This window comes from Ambystoma mexicanum, chromosome 1p (genome assembly GCF_040938575.1).
Source record: "Ambystoma mexicanum isolate Mex_15411 chromosome 1p, UKY_AmexF1_1, whole genome shotgun sequence".
In the NCBI taxonomy this organism is placed as follows: Eukaryota; Metazoa; Chordata; class Amphibia; order Caudata; family Ambystomatidae; genus Ambystoma; species Ambystoma mexicanum.
In genome coordinates, this window is record NC_090921.1 from 371,823,929 (window position 1) to 371,846,675 (window position 22,747).

The 22,747-nt window shown below is 49.3% G+C and overlaps 1 protein-coding gene across 4 annotated transcripts in view; it reads left to right on the plus strand.

Annotated features, from left to right (window-relative positions):
• Positions 1-20,665, plus strand: part of GATAD2A (GATA zinc finger domain containing 2A) — a 1,131,740-nt gene extending 1,111,075 nt beyond the window's left edge. For 3 of the 4 annotated variants that reach the window (XM_069649100.1, XM_069649093.1, XM_069649106.1), the window contains exons 13-14: positions 17,140-17,323; positions 18,649-20,665. In XM_069649100.1, the coding sequence (XP_069505201.1) occupies positions 17,140-17,323; positions 18,649-18,779 (315 nt within the window). In that variant the 3' untranslated portion in view covers positions 18,780-20,665. The remainder of the gene's footprint in view (positions 1-17,139; positions 17,324-18,648) is intronic. The other variant, XM_069649108.1, reaches the window with a different exon arrangement.
• Positions 20,666-22,747: the final 2,082 nt, after the last annotated feature.

Sequence of the window (22,747 nt, forward strand, 5' to 3'; positions counted from 1 at the left end):
TTGGTGTCCGGGTCCACTGCCTGAAGCCAGGAACTCCGAAGAGCCATCTGCGTGAGTCGCATTTTGAGATGAGCAAGGGGAAGAGCAAGCATGTAAGAGGCCATGAGGGCTAGAAGCGAATGAAAACCTGACACATGGTTAACAGATCCACCATCCTGTCCACAGTCAAGTACACTCTGAAGTCGATCGTGTTCCATCTGAAACCCATGAATATCAGGTCCCGAGAGATCATCATGGAGGATTTCTGCCAGTTCACCGACAGCCCAAGACCGAGCAGGAGCTGAAGGAGAGACTGAAGATTGCCCGAGGCTTTCACTGGACACGGACTGTGCAGAAGCCAATCGTCGAAATATGGATACACATGAATACCCTGTAGCCATAGAAAAGCCGCAATGACCGACATCTTCGTGAAGACACGTGGCACTGAGCTGAGACCAAAAGTGAGCACTCGGAATTGGAAGTGCTCCTCTCCCAGGGAGAACCGCATATATTTCCGATGCGAGCTCCAGATTAGGATATGAATATGCGTCCTGAAGGTCCACAACGCTGAGCCAGTCACCCTTCTGAAGAGAGGACTTTATTTGGCAAGGCGTGGTCATCTTGAATTTCTCTTGGGGAATAGAAAGGTTGAACTGGGAAAGGTCTAGAATGGTGCGCAGGTCAGCCTGGTTGGGTTTGGGCACCGTAAACAGCCGAGAGTAGAAGCCCTCCCATCGTTCCACTAGAGGAACGGGTTCCACCGCCTTGAGAGCTAGAAGCTTCTGGACCTCGGCTCAGAGAGAGGGCATCCCCGACTTCTGAAAAAAAGGATTCAAGGGTGGGCGAGGGGCAAGCGGAAGCCCGCCCGAGCGATGGACACAACCCACCGGTATTCAGTGATGGTTTGCCACGCCTCCAGATGAGATGAGACGAGATTCGTCCTCCCACCAGGGTCAGAGCACCAAAAAATATAATTTTGCAGAAGGTCCCGGGGCAACGGGTGCCGTGACTGGAACTGTCTGGCAGGATGCGGCACCTGAGGGCAGATTTCCCTAAGGAGTCCTTTAAAGTACTCCCTCGTGGGATCAGAGTTCATGAGACTGACATTTCCCAAAAAAGGCATCCTCTGCCGAGACCCGAGGCACTGGAGTGGGCAGCGGCCGCTCGTGAGGGGCATAACCCCACGAACGTAGTGAGGGCTGCCAAAAGGGCCCACCACCAACCGGGTCCACATAGACCAATGGGGCAGATGTAGGAGAAAGCAAGACCGAATGTGCTAGTGGCATCCAAGCACACCAGTCATAAGAGGGGCAGAACAGATTCACACTGTCGCATGGAAAAGGTTGTCCACCAAAAAGGTTCCCAGCACCCGCCATCGATAGCGTGGGTGTGAGGGAAGAATCCAAAATTGCAGCCGTAGCCCACGCGGGAAGCTCCACCATTTTGTGAGCATCCGAGGAGAACTGCGTCGCATGTGGAGATGAGGCAGGTGTCTCCACAGACTGGTCAGGGGACTTGATCGAAACTTTAGCCTTGATACAAGGATCCTCGGCAGAGGACCCCGGTTCTATGGGGTCTTGGATGTTTACTGAACATCCTGTCCCTTGAATTGGCCTTAAAAAGAGGAACCTCGGCAAAGCCGGTAACAGAGGAGTTCCGGTCAGCGAGCATGGGAAAGTTGAGGAATCCACCTCACAGACTAGACCTTAACAGGTTTCTCAGTTCCAGTTCTGTTGGTACACACCTTAGCCTTGAGGAGAGGAACGCCGGAGCAGAGTCAAGTCTTTATAGCTACCCCGAGAGGGGCCTCGAACCTTGGTCTGGTACAGAAGGCCTCAACAGAGGCCTCGGGGCGCACCTCGGTGTGTATGTGGGAAGCTCCAAACAAGGAGACCTCGGGGCGAACTTCGGTACCCAACGCCTCAGCACGACTATGCTGGCTATTAGCACCTTATAGGTGAACCTCGGATTGTAATACGGTATCAGCAAGCCCCTCGCAGGAGCCCATAGAGAAAACCCTGGTATGCCTATTAGGCCTGCGAGGCACCTCAAGAGAAACCCTGGTAGCAGAGCTTTTGAAGCCCCTCCCGGACCTGGAGGGACCCAGAAAGGAGTCCACCGGCCGGGGTGCCCTGAAAAGTAATGACCTTACTGAGCGTCTCTTCTTTCCGTTGATGAAGAGTTGAAAATGCGATGGAGGAACTCTCTGGAAGATCTCCTCCCACCGACGAAGATGCTGAAGTGCCCAGACCGAAAGGGAGTCGCAGTAGAAACATGTGATCTGGACCCAGACACTCTAAACATAGACAGGAGGACTACGCGACCGCAGAACCGGAGCAGGAGAGATGGACAACGGGAAAGGAAAAAGATCTTCCGGTGATGCAAGTGCGTCCAGCCCGTGCAGAGAAAAGGACTGAAGGGTGATGCGCAGGGTGTAGCTAGGGAGGGCAGGGTTACGGCCGCGTGCGGTACCCTGTGTAAAAAGAGGGCACATTTTTCAATTTGATGCTTTTTTTTTACAAAAAGTGCTCCGGTCCCGTCCAACAGGACTGCATGTCCCAAAAGTATGGAGGAAAGGGCACGGGATGTAGGAGTAATTGTGATACTTACCTGCTCCCCGAACTCCCTTTTAAAAGTTTGAATAACTTTTAGAAACTTTTGTCTTACTTTGGCTTTGCCATGGCTTGTTCACACAAGCACTCCGAAAGTTGGGAACACGTTTGTTAGCTAGTTTAACTTGTCCCTTAACCATTGGAACTGTTCACTGGACCCCAGTTTCACAAACTGTATAGTAGATTTGCCTAACCTTTGCGCACAAGGCCCCATATATCTTAGGGATGGACTTCTGAAGTTAGGACTGAATCTCTGTGGACTATTAGTGCAAATACTAATCTGTACCTTCCTTTTCAGGGGTTTGATATGTATTTTAACCTGCACCAGTAATTGTATGTGTATCTAATGTTCAGTATTGAGTGATGTTAGGGAGACTTCTCAGGAATGTGCTAATTCCTTTCTACCTTAGAGACCCCCAGCACTTTTGCTGGTCTCAATGACTTCTTAATTTTTAACCTGGACAGAGTGAGACCTTTTTCCCACTCTCATGTATTTTTCTGTGATTTTGTGTTTCTTTTGGTTTTTGGAGTCTGACCAACTCCATAGGGATCTTTTTACATTGTGGCACACTGCACCTTCAGTGCAGTGGCACAGGGAAGTCTTTCAGATTTCCCAAAGGTTTAAATACCTTCTCTTGGACAACTTCTCTTTCCAAGAGCAGTGAGATTGACTTTACATACATTTGTAACTTTCTAGACCCAGCACACACTATCTTATAATAGGGTGGTGGAAGGGTTACTTAGTATCCCCTTTGTCTAGTTTCTCATGTAGCATTTTTATGTTACCCTTTCCACAATTAATGGCTGGTGGCAGTGGTTTACTTTTAACTACCGTTGTGTGTTTTTACCGCGGGCTGCTTTCGCAGCTGCAGTACAGCACCCATGGGTGCCATTTTTGTCAAAATGGCCCGGTCTTCTTTTTTTGACATTTCTTGCTGGAACGGTCCTTGAGATTTACTCTGCGCACCAAACCTGGTTTGGTCCCTTTGTTTGTTTTGTCTTTGGCGGGATTCACGAGTGAAGCCCGTCTATGGCTCCAGGATGTCTGGCAGGAGCAGGAAGTAAGGGAGGTGCCCGAAACTCCCTGTGCTTAATCCCCTTGGTTACAAAGACAGCCACCCTGCTGTTGACAGCCAGGCTGGAATGAATGGGAGAAACCTGCAAGGCTTTTTGGCTTGGAAGGCAGTCGACCACTGGACGAAGAAATCCGAAGAAAAACTTGGAAGAGACGCCTGCTGCAACTCCTGGACCGTTGGTTTGCCTGGTGAAGCCCTGCTGCTGTGCAGAAGCTCCGAATTTGCCACGACTAGAGAAGCCCTGCAAGGACGACTTCTCCCCTTGAGGTGGTCGGACCAATCGGCTCCAAAGTAAGCCTGTCTGGACATCCTCTCGAAGCTGGCTGTACTTCCACTGCTGCTGCTGGAACGCAAGTGCCAGGGAGAGGAACACCACATCGAGTGCATTACTAAGGGCCAGGTACAACAGGATCTGCAGAGCTGCACAAGAACGGAAGAAAGCTTGCACCATTTCTTCTAATCAAAGGTACTAATCAAAGGTACTGTACAGTCTAAGAGAACTAACCTCTTGTTGTGTAGCCTTACTTGTACTCTGGGACGGGAGACGGAACCTTTTTCACCAGAAAAAACCTTCTTCCCCATTAAATTTATAGGTGGGGTGCGGCCCTGGGAGCATGCGCTGCCCTGACTCAGCCCTCCGGCGCCACACCCCAGTACCTTTTCCACGTCGACGGGAACGGGCTGAATTCACCAGCACTCCTTGGTTTGGCTTCGACCATGTAATTCCACACGCGGATACTTCTTCACTTTGTCTTTTTATCATTCAGGTACTCAGTCCTCAAGCTCCTCTCCAGCGCATGTTGACTTCCACAGGGTCCAGCACGTGCCCATCCTGCGACAGGCTCTTGCCAACTTTAGACCCTCTGCCTATGTTGCCTTGGCCCAGACCACAGTTGACAAGCTTGTACAGCGTGCAACGCCCTGTCACAGAGGTCTTTGAAGAACAGACTAGTCCGGGGGAGGGAGCTCTTTGAGAAGTCTCCTCCAGAGAACCTCAAGGACTTTGTGAAACATCTATCCAGGCCCAAGGTATGCCCTCTAATTTCCATCGCACCCCGCAAGGGAGACGCCTTCCCAAGGACTTGCCCGCGCAGGTTCTCGTACCAGCATGTGCACCAAGGCTGCCTCAGCTACCGGCCTACAGGCTGGGGGATCCTCCCGGTGACATTGTTGAGGGACAGGAAAAGTCTTGTACCGGGTGTTGACCTGAGGGACCCCGCCCTTGTACTGGCATTATGTCCAAGGCAACACGCCCTAGTACCGGCTATACGTCGGAGGGGGCGCCTAAACGCAGCTCTTACGGCCCCAGGGCCGAGGGTGTCGCACCTACCGAGTCTAGGCCCGAGGAACAGGGTAGGCCTCGCGATCCACGCTCAAGAGTCTTGGAATAGGCTGGGCCCAGCGAGCCGAGTAACACTACGCAGACACGTGGCAGGCAGCTCGACAAAATGGCCGCCATGCCAGACGACAGCACCCGTCCAACGCCATTCCAGGAATTCAGCGAGGAACGAGTGTCAAGTTGGGACTGGCCTCAACCAGGTACGTGGCCTACAGCCTATCCTTCTTTTGCGCAGGGCATGTTCCCGCTTTGTCCATATGGGCAGAGTATGCAGCGGCTCCAGCAGCCTCCCACTACCCCGTCTAGATCCCCTACCACTCCTCCGGCCTGTGAAGACAGGTTCTTTGAGAGGTTCCTGGGGCTCATGAAGTCTCCTCGGATTGGGGGTTTTCCTCAAGGATGCCATCAGGGACATGCTCCCTCCAATGCTTCCAGCACCCCAGACTCCGCCGCCGGCGCCCTTGGCCCTGGCGCAGCCTCTACCTCTGGCCCCCACAGCCGATTCCTCAGTCAGTTCCGTACCAGCCTCCTCCACAGCCGCCGGCTGCCGCTACTCCTCCCACCGACGCAGGACCCTCAGGACACGAATGAGGACCACCACCATCCTGACACGCCCTTGTCAGCCAGGGCCTTCCACGAACGTCTGGCAGTGCTGGCGGAGTACCTGGGCTTGCCTCAACCCGAGGTCGAGCAACCGGCAGAGGGGGTCCTTGCTGAAGTCCTTACGAGATGCCCCTATGCCAAACGGGAATTCCACTGCAGACCGATGTAGTCTCCCTGGCCAAAAAGGGTTGGCTCAAACCCCACTCTGCCCAGCTGGTCAATTGACGCCTGGACGCCAAGTACAGGCAGATTGAGGGGGATACACTCTTGCTATCGGCCCATCCTCAGCTTCCTTCTCTGTGACGATGCTAGGCAAGGAGGAGATGATCTTGGAATCTTATGGGAAGAAGCTGTATTCCAAAGCGTCCTTGCATCTTAGTCAGGCCAACGCCGATGCCTTGCTGGCGGACGTTAATCAAAGGTTATGTCAGGAAATTGCGGACTTCCTACCGGAACTCCATATGCAAAGCCAATCACGTTTCAAGGTGGGACTGGCTGAGGCCAAGTTGGTGGCGCAGGACCTCATGGAGTCCACGGACCTCATGGAGTCCACTGTGGCCCATATTGACACCTCTGGCTGTGCTATTTGTATCGCCACTGACATGAGGACAGCCTGGCTCCGTGCAATGAAATTCAACCCAAACATCCAGGAACGCATCTTAGATCTTCCGTTCGAAGGGGGTGACCACTTCCACTCCACAACGGATGAGGAGCTGGAAAAAAGAAAAACAGCTCACAAACGGCCAAGTCTTTATCCATCTTGACAAAGACCACGACCAAATTGTACACTCAGTCACAGCATCGCTCTGACAAGGGGCGTATGTATGGAGGGGTCCGCGGCTTCTCGGAACGGAAATCCAGGCAGCTGGACCGCTTGCCGACTCCAAATTGGCGCAAGCAACAAAAAGGGGGAGGGGTAAGGGCTTTTTTCCAGTCCCCCTCCTCTGCAGCAGCCTCTGAGGGAAAGAAAGCATGACACGCCCCTTTGGGTCTATGTGTCTCCGGTGGGGGGCAGGCTTGCTCTCCATGCACATTTAAAGCGCCAGAATTTCACGGACCCCTGGCTTCTCTCTAAAGTATCCACGGGGTACCGCCTACCCATCCCAGCGTCTCCTCCCTCCTCCACTCCCTCAAGTTGGGACAGCAACTCTTCTGGCGGAGATCAGCTTGCTCGTAGTGAGCCAGGCCGTGGAGGAAGTCTCAGCCTCCCAGCGAGGCTTGGGCTTTTACTCCAGGATTTTCGCCATTCAGAAAAAGAACCAGTCTGACATGGAGTTGTGCTGGACCTTTCCACCCTCAACCTCTCCTTGCCTCTACAAAAATTCAAGATGGTTACACCAGCTTTTATAGTGGAGACATTGGGCAAGGGAGACTGGGTGTGCTCCCTGGATCTGAAGGACACATCCCTTCACGTCCTGATTTGGCTGCCCCATCGTTCTTTCCTATGATTCAGGATCATGGGCTACCATTTCCAATACAAGGTCCTTCCTTTTGGCCTCAACTCGACCCACAGGGTTTTCACCAGACTCATGAATACTGTGCTGCCCTCCTCGGAGCGCAGGGCCTCCACATCTACCCATACCTCGCCGACTGGCTCATCAGGACTACATCTCCGGAAGTGGTTCATCACTCTTCCCATGTCCTTATGAACACACTGCACGATCTGGGCTTTTCGGCCAATCTCAAGAAGTCGCAGCTGCAGCCCATGCATGCTCCAAAAATGTTTGGGCCTCATCTGGGACACGTGCTCCGAGAAGGTGTTTCCATCGGAGGACAAGATCGCGGCCATCAGGAGGGCCACAACTCACTTCCTAGCAAAGAGGTGACCTTGGCCTGATGGTGCCAGCATCTCCTCGGTCTCTTGGCGGCGGTCCTGTTAGCCATCCCTCACACGAGACTGAGAATGATGAGGATTCAGCTGCACTTTGCGGCTTCATGGAACCAGTAGCAGGGTTCTCAGTCCGAGATGATCTACATTTCTCCATCTTTCTGCCCGGACCTCACATAGTGGTCCAGGGATTGCAACCTACAAACGGGCAAGCCCTTTCGGCCTCCCACCACGCAGGTCACCATCACCACGGACTCCTCGCTCGAGGGCTGGGGAGCCACCATGGACGATCTTTCGGTCCATGGCACCTGGACTCAACCGGAGCAGGAATACCACATTAATTGGTTGGAGCTGAACGCCATCTGGCTAGCGCTCGGAGCATTCCTTCCACTTCTCAGGGGCAAAGTTGTCCTCATCCAGATGGACAACTGAACCTGCATGTACTATGTCAACGAGCCGGGAGGCACAAGGTCCCCTCCTCTGCAGACTGGCAATCAGCATATCGGAGTGGGCCCTGGAAAACGACATCTACCTTGTGGCAGTCCACCTTCCGGTTGAATCCAACCTGGAGGAAGACAGGCTCAGCAGGTTGTGAGCTGACAATTACGAGTGGCAGCTAACCAACCTATTTATTCAAGAGATCTTCAGCAGATGGGGGCTCCCCCAGGTGGATCTCTTTGCCACCTGGCACAACAAGAAGTGCCCTCAGTTCGCCTCCTAGCAGTGACAGGGCCGCGGCTCCCTGGGCGACGCATTTCAGATTCAATGGAGCGGCATGACGGCGTACCTCTTCCCACCCACTCCGCTGATTCACAGAGTGATTTGCAAGATCAAGGCGCCTTGCCAGCTCAACATCATCCTGATAGTGCCATGGTGACCGGCCAGACCATGGTTCTCGGAGCTGCTCAGCCACTCGGAGGTACCGGCCATTCACCTTCTGACAGGCCCAGCACGTCTTCTGGCGCAGGACGTGGCAGGGTCATCCACCTCGCACCACAGAAACTAGCCCTCACAGCGGTAACTGTGAGCAGGTAACTCTAAAGCACCTCAGCCTCTTCCAGGCCAATCTGGAGATCATACAGGGCCACTGGGCAGACTCCAAAGACATTGACCCCCTGGCATGTACTTTGGACCATGCGCCTTCCTTCTCGGCGCAACTTGCCCACTCAGGCGTGCAGATGGACACCTTCCGCACTTACTTTGCAGCCATCGGGGGGCCTCCAGGAACTCGAGGAAGGGGTCTTCTCCAATCCGATTGTCAAGAAACATTTGATTTGAAGGGGCGCGCAAGGCTCTACCTGTCCATCAGGAGGTCACACCCCGTGTGGGACCTGAACATAGTCCTGGGTGCACAGGCACACAAACCATTCGAGCCAATGCCGTCCGCGACATCAGGCTGGTCACCATCAAGACAGCCTTACTGGTAGGCCTCACTTCGGCTCGAAGAGTCAGCGAGATCCAGCCGCTTGTCACTTCAGAATCATATACTACCTTTCACAGGGAAAAAGTAGTCAAGCGGACGCGCCCTGCATTTCTGCCTAAGGTGCCGTCTGCTTTCCATTTGAACCAGGTAATTGTCCTTCCTACGTTTTTTGCCGATCCTGAGGAAGAGGCACATAGAGTTCTGCACTGCTTGGATGTCAGGCATGCCCTGAAATTCTACCTGTAACTGTTACTGTAACTTAACATGTACCTAAGCTTAAGCGCCCAGATTCCCTTGGGTGGGGTGTGCTATACAAATAAATTAAACTAAAATAAACCTGGATAAGACCGAGGGCTTCCGCAAGTCAGATGTCCTGTTTGTCACCTTTTGGTAGTGCAAGACCAGGCTATCAGGCAGGCATACGAGGGGCAGCACAAGCTGCTTCCGGCGAACATGCACGCCCACACAGTTTGGGCCAAGGCAACAGCCATCGCATTCCAGCGCCATGTCTCTTGGAAAGTCATAAACAGGACAGCAACTCACTCGTCTTTCTGCAAGCATTTCTGTTTGGATGCAGGCTCTAGATCTGATGCGGCTTTCAGACAGGCAGTTCTTAGGAATCTATTAGCTTAAGGACGGTCTCCCCTCCACCCTGGGGCTATGTTCAGTTGTAATCGCCCATGCAGTATGGAGGAAAGGGGACGGGGCGTAAGAGTAATCATAAATTACTCACCGTAGTGACTAATGTATTCTTAGTCCATAGTCCCCTTTCCTCCATACGTCCGACCATCATCCCCCCTAATAATACCGGTGTCATTAGGCAATGTTAAATCTATTGTCGACACGTCAATAGGGACTTAGGTGTGGCGCCGGAGGGCGAAGACTAGGGCAGCGAATGCTCCCAAGGCTGCACCCCGCGCGCCTCTAAATTTAAAGGGGAAGAAGGTTTTTTCTGGTGAAAAAGGTTGTCTCCCGTTCATTAGAAGGGACACCCATGCAGTATGGAGGAGAGGGGACTATGGACACATTGGTCACTACGGTGAGTAACTTATAATTTCTCAGTTGAGACTTGTCTTGGTTGCTTCTGTGGAGTTGCTTGAATCTTCTATCCCTCACAAGCCTAACAGCTTCTGGCCCGACATTGAATCTTCTTTTCCACAAAGACTTCTAAAACATTGTGCAAGACTTTTACTTATCTGCAAGAATAGCTTCAGCTCACCTTGACTTTTTCTAACGTAACATTCGCTGGCTTAGCACCCTGAATGACTCTTCTCTCCTCTGACATTGTGTCTCACCTGTCCTTCCAGGAATGGGTTAACTTACTTTGTATTGGGGGGGTTTAAAAGTACTTGCCTGCTTCAGAATATTTGTGTGATCACTTGTTTTATTCTAATAACGCTTTTATATTTGACACTCAGCGTGGTAATGCTCTAAATGCACCAGTGGTATATTAATGTCCACAATGTCCTAGTTATTTAAGTCACCTGAGGGTGTAGAAGTGTCTGTGTGCCACCCCCAATGGGTACTTGCTGATTTAGAGAAACTAAGAGTGTGTATTTTGGAGAGTGTTTGTGTTGCTATATATTGCCCTTTCTGAAGAAGGCTTATTCAAACTGAGTGTTAAATAAATTGATAATTGTTTAATCAAGAAACCTTGAGTGTAAGTGTTATTTGGATACTTGTGGCTGTGAATCTCTGTGTAACTGCCCTACTGCTCATATTGACCCCTCTTGAGAGAAGCCTGGCTGCTCAACCACACTACCAACCTGTGTAGTACAGACTTAAACCAAAGGTTGGGTTACTATTGCCAGGAGGTCAAGGTTGTTGTAGTGCACCCTAAGGGTAATGCTCCAAATCTTACCTAACAAGTGATATTACCTATTTGTAATCATTTTTTTCTGTGTGTTTTGTCCATAAGTAAAGAAGTTTTGTTATATCCGTTTGTCTGTGTGCTCCTTGACAGCTTCACTGTGTGTGCTCATTGTGGCCACCTTACAAGCTCACCACCTCTTGAGACCTAGCCTAAAGCACTTGCCTTACTACCTTGAACTGGTTTGGCTAGAGCTCCCAGAGTTGTCCCTGTCGCAGTACTAGGTTGGCCAGAGTATAATAAAATCATTTCCTAACAAAGTTGCAGTTCTGAGTTGAGGCATGGAACTTGGGGCTTCCTCAGCTTGAGCAACAAGAGTTACCTCTGCAAAATATCTTGCTCCTAGCATCTAGGAGACCCGAGGCGAACTCTGACCGCTGCAAGTGACTACCTTTGTGTCACCGTGAATTGGTGGCTGTCGCACAAAATTGGCCTAAGAGGGGCCCTATAGAGAGTCCTTTTGCATTTCTCAACTGGAAGACCTTGCACTAGCATTAGTCGCCAACCGGCGGAGTGCTCGTACCTATAGCCCCTGGGGATCCAGGGCTGAGACTTATGGCGGGAAAAGAGACCTTGAACCCGCTTCAACAGACCTGCCCAGTCCTGTGAAGAATCGGAGTATGGGGGCTGAGTTGTAGCGATACTTCTCCAGCATGGGTTCTGGCATGGATTCCCATGCTCATGGATATTCCCTGGCGTTAGGCTGGGAATCCTCGGTAAAGAAAAAATCAGTGTGTTTCATTTCTGTACTGTCTTTCTCCTAACAACCTATCACTGACCTCTGGGTCATACTGCTCCCAGCCAATGACTGCCCTCTACCTAAACCCCTCCTTTGGCAGCCATCTTCAGATTTTTATCCCAAAGTTCAAGTGTTGGGAGTCCTCGTGTTTAACTCTCAAGCTTTTACTGCGTTTTTACGTTTTTTGGAAAGATTTTATTTACTCTTTTTCTGTCAATCTGGCCTTGTGCTCCATCGATCAACATTCCGATTAACAGGGACCCGTTTTCGGATTCTTCAGCACCCCTCAAGGGTGGTTTTCGTCGAGTTTCTTTGTGGAGGCTTCCAGAGAATTCTCAGGCCTATGCCACGTGGACCATGTCGGAGGAAAAGGATTCAACTCTCCTGTTCAGGATTTGCTCCAGCTGCAGCTTGCGGAATGTCTTTTCGGACGACAGGCATTCAGAGTGTCTTTACTGCCTGTACCCGGCACACAAGGAGGAAGATTGTGTTTTGCACAATGAAGGATCGGCACAGGCGGCTTAATGAGTGGCTCTGGGTGGGTCCCAGCAGCATGCCTCTCCCCGTTCCAAGAAGGCTGAGCAGGCTTCTAAGACCTTTGAGGGCGCCGCTCCCACGGTGGTCCATCAGAAGGGTAAGCACCGCGAGCCCACTGCCCCCGGGAGCGTCGATCTTCTGTCAAGAGGAAATTGCATCATCCGGGCAAACTCAAGGAGAGGCACAAGTCCGTCCTACCAGAGAAGTCCAATGGGGAGCGGGGCTCGGACCCTCCCCCCAAGGAGAAGGCCAAACAGGACAAAGCTCTGGCCCTGACCGCGAAGGAGGAGCTCACCGGTCTGCAAACCATCCAGGAGGAGGGAAACTTAGGGAACAGGCCCTACGATGAGCGCACTGATAAAGGCGACGACGGCGAGAACACAGTCGAGGAAGAGCAGTATGGCAACGGGGGCCTGAGCGCACAGCCGGTGCCCCAGTGGCCTATTCCGGCTGCACCTCAGCTGCCTCCTAGAGACCTCTCGGACATCCTTTTGGTACTGCATACGCTGGTCTCTGAGATTCAGACAAGGATGCCTCTTGCGCCGGTGGCCCCATCCGCAGCGCCAGTGAAGGCCGACTCCCCACCCTCCCCCACGGGGGTACCCCCAGCCAAGAAGAGGGGACACCCTGCACTTTTGCCACCCTTTGCCCCCTTTGCCCTCCATCACCCACACCCCCCATTACCCTCATACGCCCCTTGGCCCCTTCCCCTCTCCCCACCCCCGAGGAATGAGACAGAGCTGTGGACGGCATGGACGACAATGGCAGCTTAGGGTACCTCCCATCTACGCCTCCCAGATCTTCGCCGCCGGACGAGATTGACTCGTTCCACTCAATCTCCAGAGCATCAGAACCTTTTCAGCTCATTCTGGAGGAGAAGGGCTTCTTGTATCAGCGAAGAGAAAGACCATCCTCTCGGTCGCCCTCCTGGATGACATTTGGGACAAAGGTTTGTCTCTCATGAAGAACCCTTCCACGGCTCTGGCAAAGAGGGATCGCCTTGAGAAGAAGTACAGGGTGCCTGACTCCACGCCCAAGTGCTTGCGAGCCCAGCCGTCTCCAGACTCTGTGGTGTCCGCGGCGGCCAGGAAGAAGTCCTCTGGTAGTTCGGCCTCGCCGCCTCGACCCCACCGGACAGCGAGGGCAAGTAGTTGGATGCCATGGGACAATGGGTCATCTATTCTGCAGCGACCTCCATCAAGGCAGCTAATGCCCTCGACATTGTCGCTCTTTACGACCGGGAGTTGTGGTTCAAGATCGCTCCCATCCTGGACTTCCTTTCCGACAAGAGGTCAGAAGCGCTGGAAATTCTGCCGGAAGGCGAGGTGGTGTCAGACCACGCCATTACGGTGGCCACGGACATCGCTGATGCAGGGTTCTGGCAAATGGGCAACAGCATTTGCCTTTGTCGTTGTGGCTGGCTCAAGGCCAACAACTTTCGGCAGGACGTTCAGTCGAAGGTGCTGGACATGCCCTTCGACAGGGACAATTTGTTCGGAAGGCTGTGGATGCGCCTCTCCAAGCCATAAAGACGGACACGAAGACGGTGCGTGCTTTGGGCACTCTTCAGCAATGGAAGCCGTCCTTTCGGACCTCAGGCAGCAAGTCACCAGGATCCTCCATGGGGTTTGGCGGCTGCTCCTCTTCTTACCGCCAACTCTCCCGCTCTTCGACCCAGGAGACCAACAGGGGCCGTTCCAAGGCCTTCGGAGGACGACGTCGTAGCTAGGGCCCTCAAGGCGCTCCTGCAACATCCAATCAGGATTGAACCGGCCGTGGCGGCGGGCCCCCACCCGGGCACCACGGTGTAAGGGCCGGCTGGCGAACTTCGGCAGCGTGTGGAAGACCATCACCACCAACCGTTTGGTGCTGGACGCTCTTGCCCATGGACACACCCTGGAATTTCATCGGAAGTGTCCCCAAATACCACTGATCTCCCGGCAAGAGAACTATATCCCTCAGCTGCTGCTGCTGCTGCTGGAGGTTCGGGCCATGTTAAGGAAAGGTGCTATAGAACTCGTCCCAAAGAGGCTCCGGAGTATACTCGAGGTACTTCCTCATCAAAAAGAAGACCGGGAGCTGGAGGCCCATTCTCGACCTTAGTCGACTAAAGAAATACATCCAGTCCCAAAAGTTCTGGATGGTCAATCTTCAGCACGTGCTCGGACAGCTGGAAGAGGGGTACTTCCGGTCGTCGCTGGACTTAGAGGATGCATACTGCCACATCCCCATTCAAAAGGGGCACCAGAAGTTCCTGCGGTTTGTGGTTCAAGGGAAACACTACCAATTCAAGGCCCTGCCCTTCGGATTGAAGTCAGCGCCAAGAGTCTTCACCAAGTGCATGGCACCAGCGGCGGCGCAGCTGCGACTACGGGGGATTCACGTCTTCCCTTATCTGGACGACTGGCTCATCCGGGCCAATTCGAAGGAGATTGCCGCCGACAACACGGCGAGGACAGTTCACCTACTGACGGATCTGTGGTTCTCGGTGAACTTTGCTCGAATCCATCGCAGGACGCACTGTTTCTAGGATCCCGACTCAACACTGTCATTTCTGGCGTCTCCGTCGGAGGAGAGGATAGCGGCCATCTTGGGCAAGGTACAACGGCTGTTGGCCCTGAAGATCGACATGGTGAGGTTCATCAAGTCTGTGCTCGGCATGTCGTCGTCTTGCATCTACCTCATTTGGCTGTGCAGGCTACGGTTGCGTCCCCTACAGGAGTTCGATCCCCGTTGGATGCAAGTGTCTGGTAGCTTCGAGGACAAGATCACACTCGACTAGAGTTCCCATCGACGATACATTGGTGGGGAGTTGGCGTGCATCTGTCGGGAGGCACGGATTTCCAGGCCCCACCGCACTAGGAGACAGTCACGATGGACGCCTCCCTGGAAGGGTGGGGAGCTCACACCGGAAGTCTTCACGCAAGAGGCCTGTGGCTACTGGAGGAGAAAAAGTTGCACATCAACGTGTTGGTACTGCGGGCAGTGTTTTGGGCCCTCAAGGAGATGCGGGTCTTTACGGACAATACCACCACAATGTTTTACATCAGGAAGCAGGGGGGCACCAGATCCCCGGCGCTATCTGAAGAAGCGCAGGACCTATGGCACTGTGCTGTCACCCAAGGTATGTTCCTCATCCCATTTCATCTGGCAGGAGTGAAGAACACTGTTGCTGACTCGCTCAGCAGGGAGCTGCGCTCTTGCCACGAGTGGGAGCTTCGGCAGGATCAAGTGGATCGCCTGTTGCGCAGATGGGGCAATCCCCTGATCGAGTTATTTGCGACAGCGATGAACACAGTGTTAGAGGTCGCCAGCATGGGTAACGCATTCTCATTCCCCTGGGACGGGCTGTTTCCCTATGTATTCCCTCCGTTGCTGTTGCTTCTTCGACTAGTCAGTCAACTCAGACGGTCCCGGTGCAGGATGATCCTCGTTGCACCGGCGTGGCCGAGGCAGATCTGGTACCCGGACTTTCTCGGCGTGTCCGCATCCCCTTCAGTCAAGCTTCCGGTGGTCGCAGATCTTCTGGCCCGAGAAGGAGGTGCAATTCTGAAAAACGACCCTGGTTCGCTGAACCTGAATACCCGGTTCCTGTGAGGTTAGAGTTCGGGGGTTACGACCTCCCAGCGGATTGCAAGGAGGTGCTTGCCAAGGTCCAGAGCATCGTCTACTCTGAAATGCTATGGACATAAACAGAAGAGGTGCGCCGTTTGGTGCTATGCACAGAAGATCGATCTTCTGCGAATGCTACCATATTTGTGGTCATTGGCCAGAGCAGGCCAAAGCAGGACTGGCCCATGCTTCCATTAAAGTTCATCTGGCAGCTATCTCCTGCTACACCAGATCTCCGGGACGGTCGTCATTGTGGTCACATTGTCCAGTTAAGGAGTTTGTCAAGGGACTGTTTCGTTCGAAAGAGGTTGCAACTTTTCATGAACTTTGGCCCTGTGAACCATGGAAAGGCCCACTCCAAGGCTTCCATTTCCAAATGGCTATCCAGCTGCATCACCCATTGTCACCGGTTGGCAAACCCGACAGTTGCCTGACCGTCTGAGAACCCATTTGAACAGAGTGATCGCTGCAACTACTGCGTTCCTGTCTGGTGTGCTCCTGCTATACATCTGCAGTGCTGCTACGTGGAGGTCAACGCACACCTTCACAAGATTCTACTGCGTCAACGGGGATTCCAGGGAGGAGTCCAGAGTCGGCCAAGCAGTACTGCGCAACCTGTTCGCTTGAAGGTGAGGAGGTAAGAGATGCTTATGTTGAGCCTTTGCCACCTCCCTTGGTTTTGCATGTGTGTACTGCTATGTATTCTTTATTCATGAGCATGTGAATTCATGCCAGACCCCATGCTGGAGAAGGATCAAGTTACTTACCTGTAACTGTTGTTCTCCAGCATGGGTCTGGCATGGATTCACATGCAAACCCTCCCGCCTACCCATCTGTGGCTCTTCTCTTGGTCCTACTACCACTTTACATGCTACCAAATCTGAAGATGGCTTCCAGAGGAGGGGATTAGGTAGAGGGCAGTCAATGGCTGGGGGCAGTATGCCCCAGAGCTCAGTGATGGGTTGTTAGGTGAAAGACAGTTCAGAAATAAAACTGAAACTGATTTATTTCTTTACCAAGGATTTCCAGCCTGATGACAGGGAATACTCATGAGCATGTGCATCCATGCCAGACCCAGGCTGGAGAACAACAGTTACAAGTAAGTAACTTGTTCCTTATACTTGCAGGACCTGAAGCTCCAAGAGACAATGCAAATGGCTATAGCCGTGTTGGCAAGACCCGGTAATATGACTAGTAGTCTTTTATAATGCACTGTGGGGTATGTTCATACAGGGCCGATGCAAGTTACTCAGATGAAATGCGCTTTCGGCACTCCTGCCCCTTCCTACTTCTGGCAGTATTTTTGTATTTGCTTTGTTTTGCCAATCTGCGGGCTTATGATATTGTTTTTGAACCAGTTCTTAATGTGTGCAAATGATATATGAAGCGATTTCACACATTGATTGGGAGGTAAAGAAAATATTCTAAATAAAACCTGTAAATTAAACTAATCAAATTAAAACTGTTTAAAGTTGGTGTAAAGGCTTAAAATATTAATTTTCTTCTCGTATCCTCTACTAGACTCCTAGTCAGCTGCCACGAGGTCACCAAGGGACTCCAAGGGGAGTTTTGCATGCTTTCAGCCAGTCCCCCAAACTGCAGAATGCGGCGGCACTAATCAACCGGCCAGGTAAGCACGGCGAGAGACCTATGAACAAAAGCAACATGGCTGCCAGCAGCTGGAAGAAGAGTCAAATTAATCCAGGTAAATGAAATCCTATTGAATTTTAGTTTTTCCCTATTAGTCCTTCATACCATGAACAGGGAGTCTAGTTGTTCCAGGCATACTTAAGGTGACAGATCATCCTTAACCTACCCAACAATTATTATAGTGTACTCCCACATTTTGGGACAAAGGGTGGTGTGTAGTTGCCAGACTTAAACCCTGTAGGGGGGAGGCTGAGTGAATATTGAATTAGACCGAGTAGTTGAAAGACAGTAGCTCACGAATATATAGTTCCCCATATTGCTTGTGCCTATTAGCGCAACGGATTTACCTGGCTTACCTAGATGTAAAAATATTCATTTATCCAGTACCTTATTTTGATTGCGTTCTTTTTGCCGGCCAGTGCCTACTGGCTTGATTTTTAGCAGATTTAAAGTCCATATGTGACTTTCCTTTCATTAACTTATTTGTATTACCCAGCATTGAGCGCTCATTCATTCCTCCAAGTTTGCCTGGGCCTTTCAATGAACATTCTTCAGTGGTGCATTTTAAAAAAAAATCAGACTTTCACTGTCTGTTACAAGATAGAAAGTGGACTGTTCCTGTTAAGCGAATTGTATCATTTTAAGTGATATCCACACAACTATTGATGTATTGAGGGAAATGAAAGCATTGAGTTTCAAGTGATCTGCAAGCTTTGATTTTTCTTTTTTTTTTTTTTGTTCTTGCAGAACCTATACGCCTGGCCTATACCATTGCTTCCTTAAGTCCTTACCTTTTACCAATCTACCACGGAAAGCACAGCCTCCATTTTGTTCAACTTAATGATTGTCCGTTTTTGATGCAAGTCATCCAATCTTGGCTCATCAAAACATGATCAACTGTATCACTCCACCTCCCATTTGCTCATCCAGTCTCCTTTCTAGAGTGCACATTTGACAACTGACTTTTTTGATGGACCACGTGCATTACTATATGTAGCTCATCCACATTGCACATCAACCTCTGCCCCAGCTTTCTTTGCAGAGTGCACAGTAATTTTCAAGCACTCTTTCTAGACCATTGTATCACATAAAGTACCCCTTAACCTCAGAATCTCACTTATGTCTCTTACCTATTGACTAGACGACTCCTTGTATCTGGTGTGTTCTTCTAATGGAAGACTGTGTTAATGTCCATTACCATGCTATCTGGCTCTAAAATAACATTTCCACCACCTACTGTGCCCTTGGGGTACTAGCTTTGGGCTAACTTAACCTGTTTCTTTGGTATGGTGTGCTGCACCTGAATTGTTTTTTTTTTTTTTTTTTTTTTACCAAGAATGTGATGTATACTTACTCAACTTTTTCTCTTTCACTTTGTAGGTGGAACATTAACCTTTGTGAATCCTGGCTTAGCAGTGCACAAGTCAACCTCTGCAGTAGAAAGACAGCGTGAATATCTACTGGACATGATCCCTCCGAGGTCTATCACTCAGACCGCCACATGGAAATAACTATGGGGGGTGGGGCGGGAAGGATAACCTCAAATATTGCATAATAAGGTTCCCCTAGTTTCTACCATTGTTTTATACCACAGTTCAGTGGCACCTGCTTTAATCAATCTGCCAGCGAGATGGAGAACCTCAACCTCCTATGCTATGTTCGATGCAAAGACTAAAAACAACGTGGGGCTGGCGAGGGGAACATTTTGAAGTCTTGGCTGTCTGAATCTTCTGTCATGATGGCAGTAGCCGTGGCAGCAGACAATGGCTGCAGGAGGGAAGTTTCCTTTCCCCCGTTTGCTTTCCGTTCATTTTTTTTCCTAGTCACCAGCACAAAAGGGGATTTCCCAAAGTTCTGCCTGTTTCTTTTGGGACCTATATTTAAACCACCTAGGGAGCCCAGCTCTGTATTCGAACGTTGGACAGCTGCTTTTCTGTGCGCCTTTTCTCGGAAAACAAACCAAATAATTTGCAGACACAATTATCATGCAGTGCGAGTATCACTCCTGCCTTTTACGTCCCTTCATAAAAAAGGCACAGCTACAAATTATTATTTTTTGTAATGGTGTAATCAGGTTTAAGAAAAGAAAACTATACGGTTTGGATGACTGCTGCATCTAGTCTATTTTGATGGAGCAACACGGTGCTATACTGGCCACAAAGGCACACGATGAAAGTTTGTGGGAAATGTTTTTTAATCTTCTACGCTCCATGCCTCATTTATACCCGCCTGAAATCTAGCAGGAAACATGCATTGCTTTCAGGAAATAACATAGTGTAATCTGTTCGATGCATGTGGGATTGGGGGAATTGAAGAACTAAAGTTTGATTCAGGTGAAGGGTTTGAGGAGTGTTTCCCTGTGTAAGTGATGGAGAGGCTGGAGTCTTGATACCAATGTTCTAGGGGCACTGGAACTGTGTAGCTCGGATAATGTTACCTTCCAGCCCCCATATACCGCCATATACTCCCAATTCCTTAGTGCGCACAGAGCATGCTTGCTGCCTTACCACCTTACGTCAGTATTCCCACTTTTGGTATAGTGTGAAAAGGAAACCTGTTCTCAACAGTGGGGACCTCCTGTGTGGTTTAACGACAATTTAATTTATTTTTGTTTTTGCCATCATACATAAGTTTGTAGCTCAGAATTTAACCTTGTTTTTCCCTTCTTCTCCTGTTGGGTTTCAAGTTTAGCTAGGCCATTACTTCTAGGGGTTCAGGAATGTTTTCTTTTTGTCAGCACTGGACTTCTGTGCTGCTGCAAACACATTGCTGTAAAACGCAACATGTGGGGCTGTTGGGGATTAATGCACGTGTGTGCAGCAATTTCCAATTCGGACTGATCTTCAAATGGCTGCTGTTGGATGCTTTAATTTAAAATTGTCTGTATCCTCTTCCAATTCAGCCATCAGTGTAGCTAAAAAGAATCCAGAAAAAAGTTAAATGCTCATTTTAACCCCTTTTTTTGTTGTGTGAATATCAATGTTTAGCAAAAAATTTTGATATATACCGTAGTCTAGACAACTTAGTTTTGCAAAATGATATTTTTTTGTTGTATAAAAAAACTAGAATAAAACTTGACTTTTTTTTTGTTTTTCGCGTGTATGATAAGTTAGATGGGATGTGAGTTTTTCTTTTCATTCCGAAGAAAATCTTCTTTGAGAGCTGACAGGAAAGGGTTCCTGTGTATTCAATTATCAGGTTGGGGAAAAGGGGGGAGTGGGAGAATTTAGTGCATTTTTGCACAAAGAGTCTAGAGTATGCAGGTATTTCTATTCCTTGCGTTTTCCTGTGCCTGGCAAGAAAGCTGTTTTATACCCACACTGATAATTACTAGCCATTTCTATTTAATGACACGGGCCAAACTGCGTTTCTGATGAATAAAACAAAACCAACTTGACTGGTCAGATTTCTTTTTCTTTTTTTTTAATGCTGTTTCATTGTTAGAGATATTTTAATTCTTGAAGAAAGACATGTTTAAACAGACCTAAGCTCAACATTTTATAGGTCCAGTTATTTGTATTTTTATTGTATGCATGTCATTATCAGCTGGATTTGCTATACCAGCTCCCTCCAAAGGAATGTCTGAACTGGTTATGGAGCCAGAAAAACAATAAGCAGTCATACATGCCACAGACCACCTCCAAGTTTGAAGATTGTCCATCAGACTCTGCAAGTGGATAACCTTGTCTTCTGGTTTAGATCTCTAGCCATGATGCCCAGCATGATGAATAATATGCTACATCCATTTGTTCTGTTCCAAGCAATCTTTTTGTTTTTTAAAAGGAGAAAAGGTTCTACAATTACTCCATTCCCAAAGAAAAGGTTCTATGATTACTCCAGCCCCAAATCTTCCTCAAAACAACGCTTCTCCATATGTTACATCTTCCCCCTGCGCTCAGAAGTGGTCTTTCCTGGGAACTCCCAGTAAACATAATTAATATAGAGACCATTAAAAATCAGAAAGATGACCATATAATTCTTGGAGGATCGTTTGAACAATCATTCATTATTCAATTAAATGTGTTTCTGCACTGTGACTACACTATGGTTGGATAGAGCATGCTCGGCGGAGGCCCTATTGGTTTACGGATCAAAATGATTGGAAGAGCAACAGTTGAAGGGAGATCCTGGAATCCGGCATCCCCAAGTAAGAATTTGCTACCTCTGGGAATGAGGAACAAGTACACAACATAACACAAATCTAACTTCCACATGAGATGCATACATTTAACCTTTTTTGTCCATTATCCAAGACCCATTATGCTTTGTATATATTCCTGATCTGTCCCATTATATATGTTTGTTTGCACTGGGGAAGGTCAAAGCAGCTCCTGCTTTTCATCCTCGCGGTTGTCAAACTAACAAGAGTCTCTCTAGGGTACAAATCGGTGCTTAATATCTCCCATCACCTGTTATCCTAGTTAGTTTGTGATGTAAACGGTTCCCTCTAAAACACTTTGAATGCCCTACGAAATGTTGTCAATCATGGCGTTCATCAGCGTTCGGTCAGGTCATTTGTGGGTCATTGTTTTGAAATTCAAATTGGGGGAGCTTGGTTTATGCTGATGCCCTATTAACAGTCTAATCTAGATGTTCATAGACACAGACTAAAAGAGTTGGCATAGGCTTTCACCAACTCCTGCCCCCACCATTGCCCCAGTCACCTCTTTCTTGGCAGGGTACATTGGCAGCCATGTTTTAAATTATAGTTTTTATTGTGAAACCTATACAAATGATGCAGGTATGATTACAAATAAAGCTGAATATACAGAACAGATCATTGATAGTAAGATGTCCATAACCCTTCTAAAACAGTCTTTTCAATGAACCATAAAATGTACAAGAAGATTATGGTAACACAAAGTGATTTGTGCTAATGCAGAACATAATCTTCGAAATGCACTTCACATAAATAACTCCAGGTATGAACATGCAGTTCATGTCCAATTAGAAACTTGTTGGTGGTCAAATCTGATAAAGGGATGTTTGTGTGGAAACTGTGAGGCTTGCTTATCTGACATTTTGAAGCATGAATCTGTATTTACAACTATGTACTTGCAGCAAAACAGCTTTACAAAGCAGTAATTAGTTGGCACAAAAAAACATTTTAATAGGGCAGCCGCACACTTCCCAATCGACAAAGTACCTTTGCTGTCATAGCTGAAAATTAGATTTTGAGGTTGCAAGTATTTTACTCCATAATTTTAGAGGTTGGGCTTGTATGTAATTTTTCAGGTTTCTCATTGTGACTTTTTTTTTCAAGTAATAATGCATTTTACTTCAAAAGTATCATTCGTGTAACTTTGTTCCCAGTAATAACTATAAAAGAAAATGTATTTTGTTTTGATGAGCCCCTCCTTAAGACGTACTTTGATGTTGCCTCTGATCTGAACACATTGATGCAGCAGTCTAGATGGCGCAAAGTAGCAGACACTTGCTTACCTGTTGTTTTTTTCTTGGGAGGCTTTGCATGATTTTA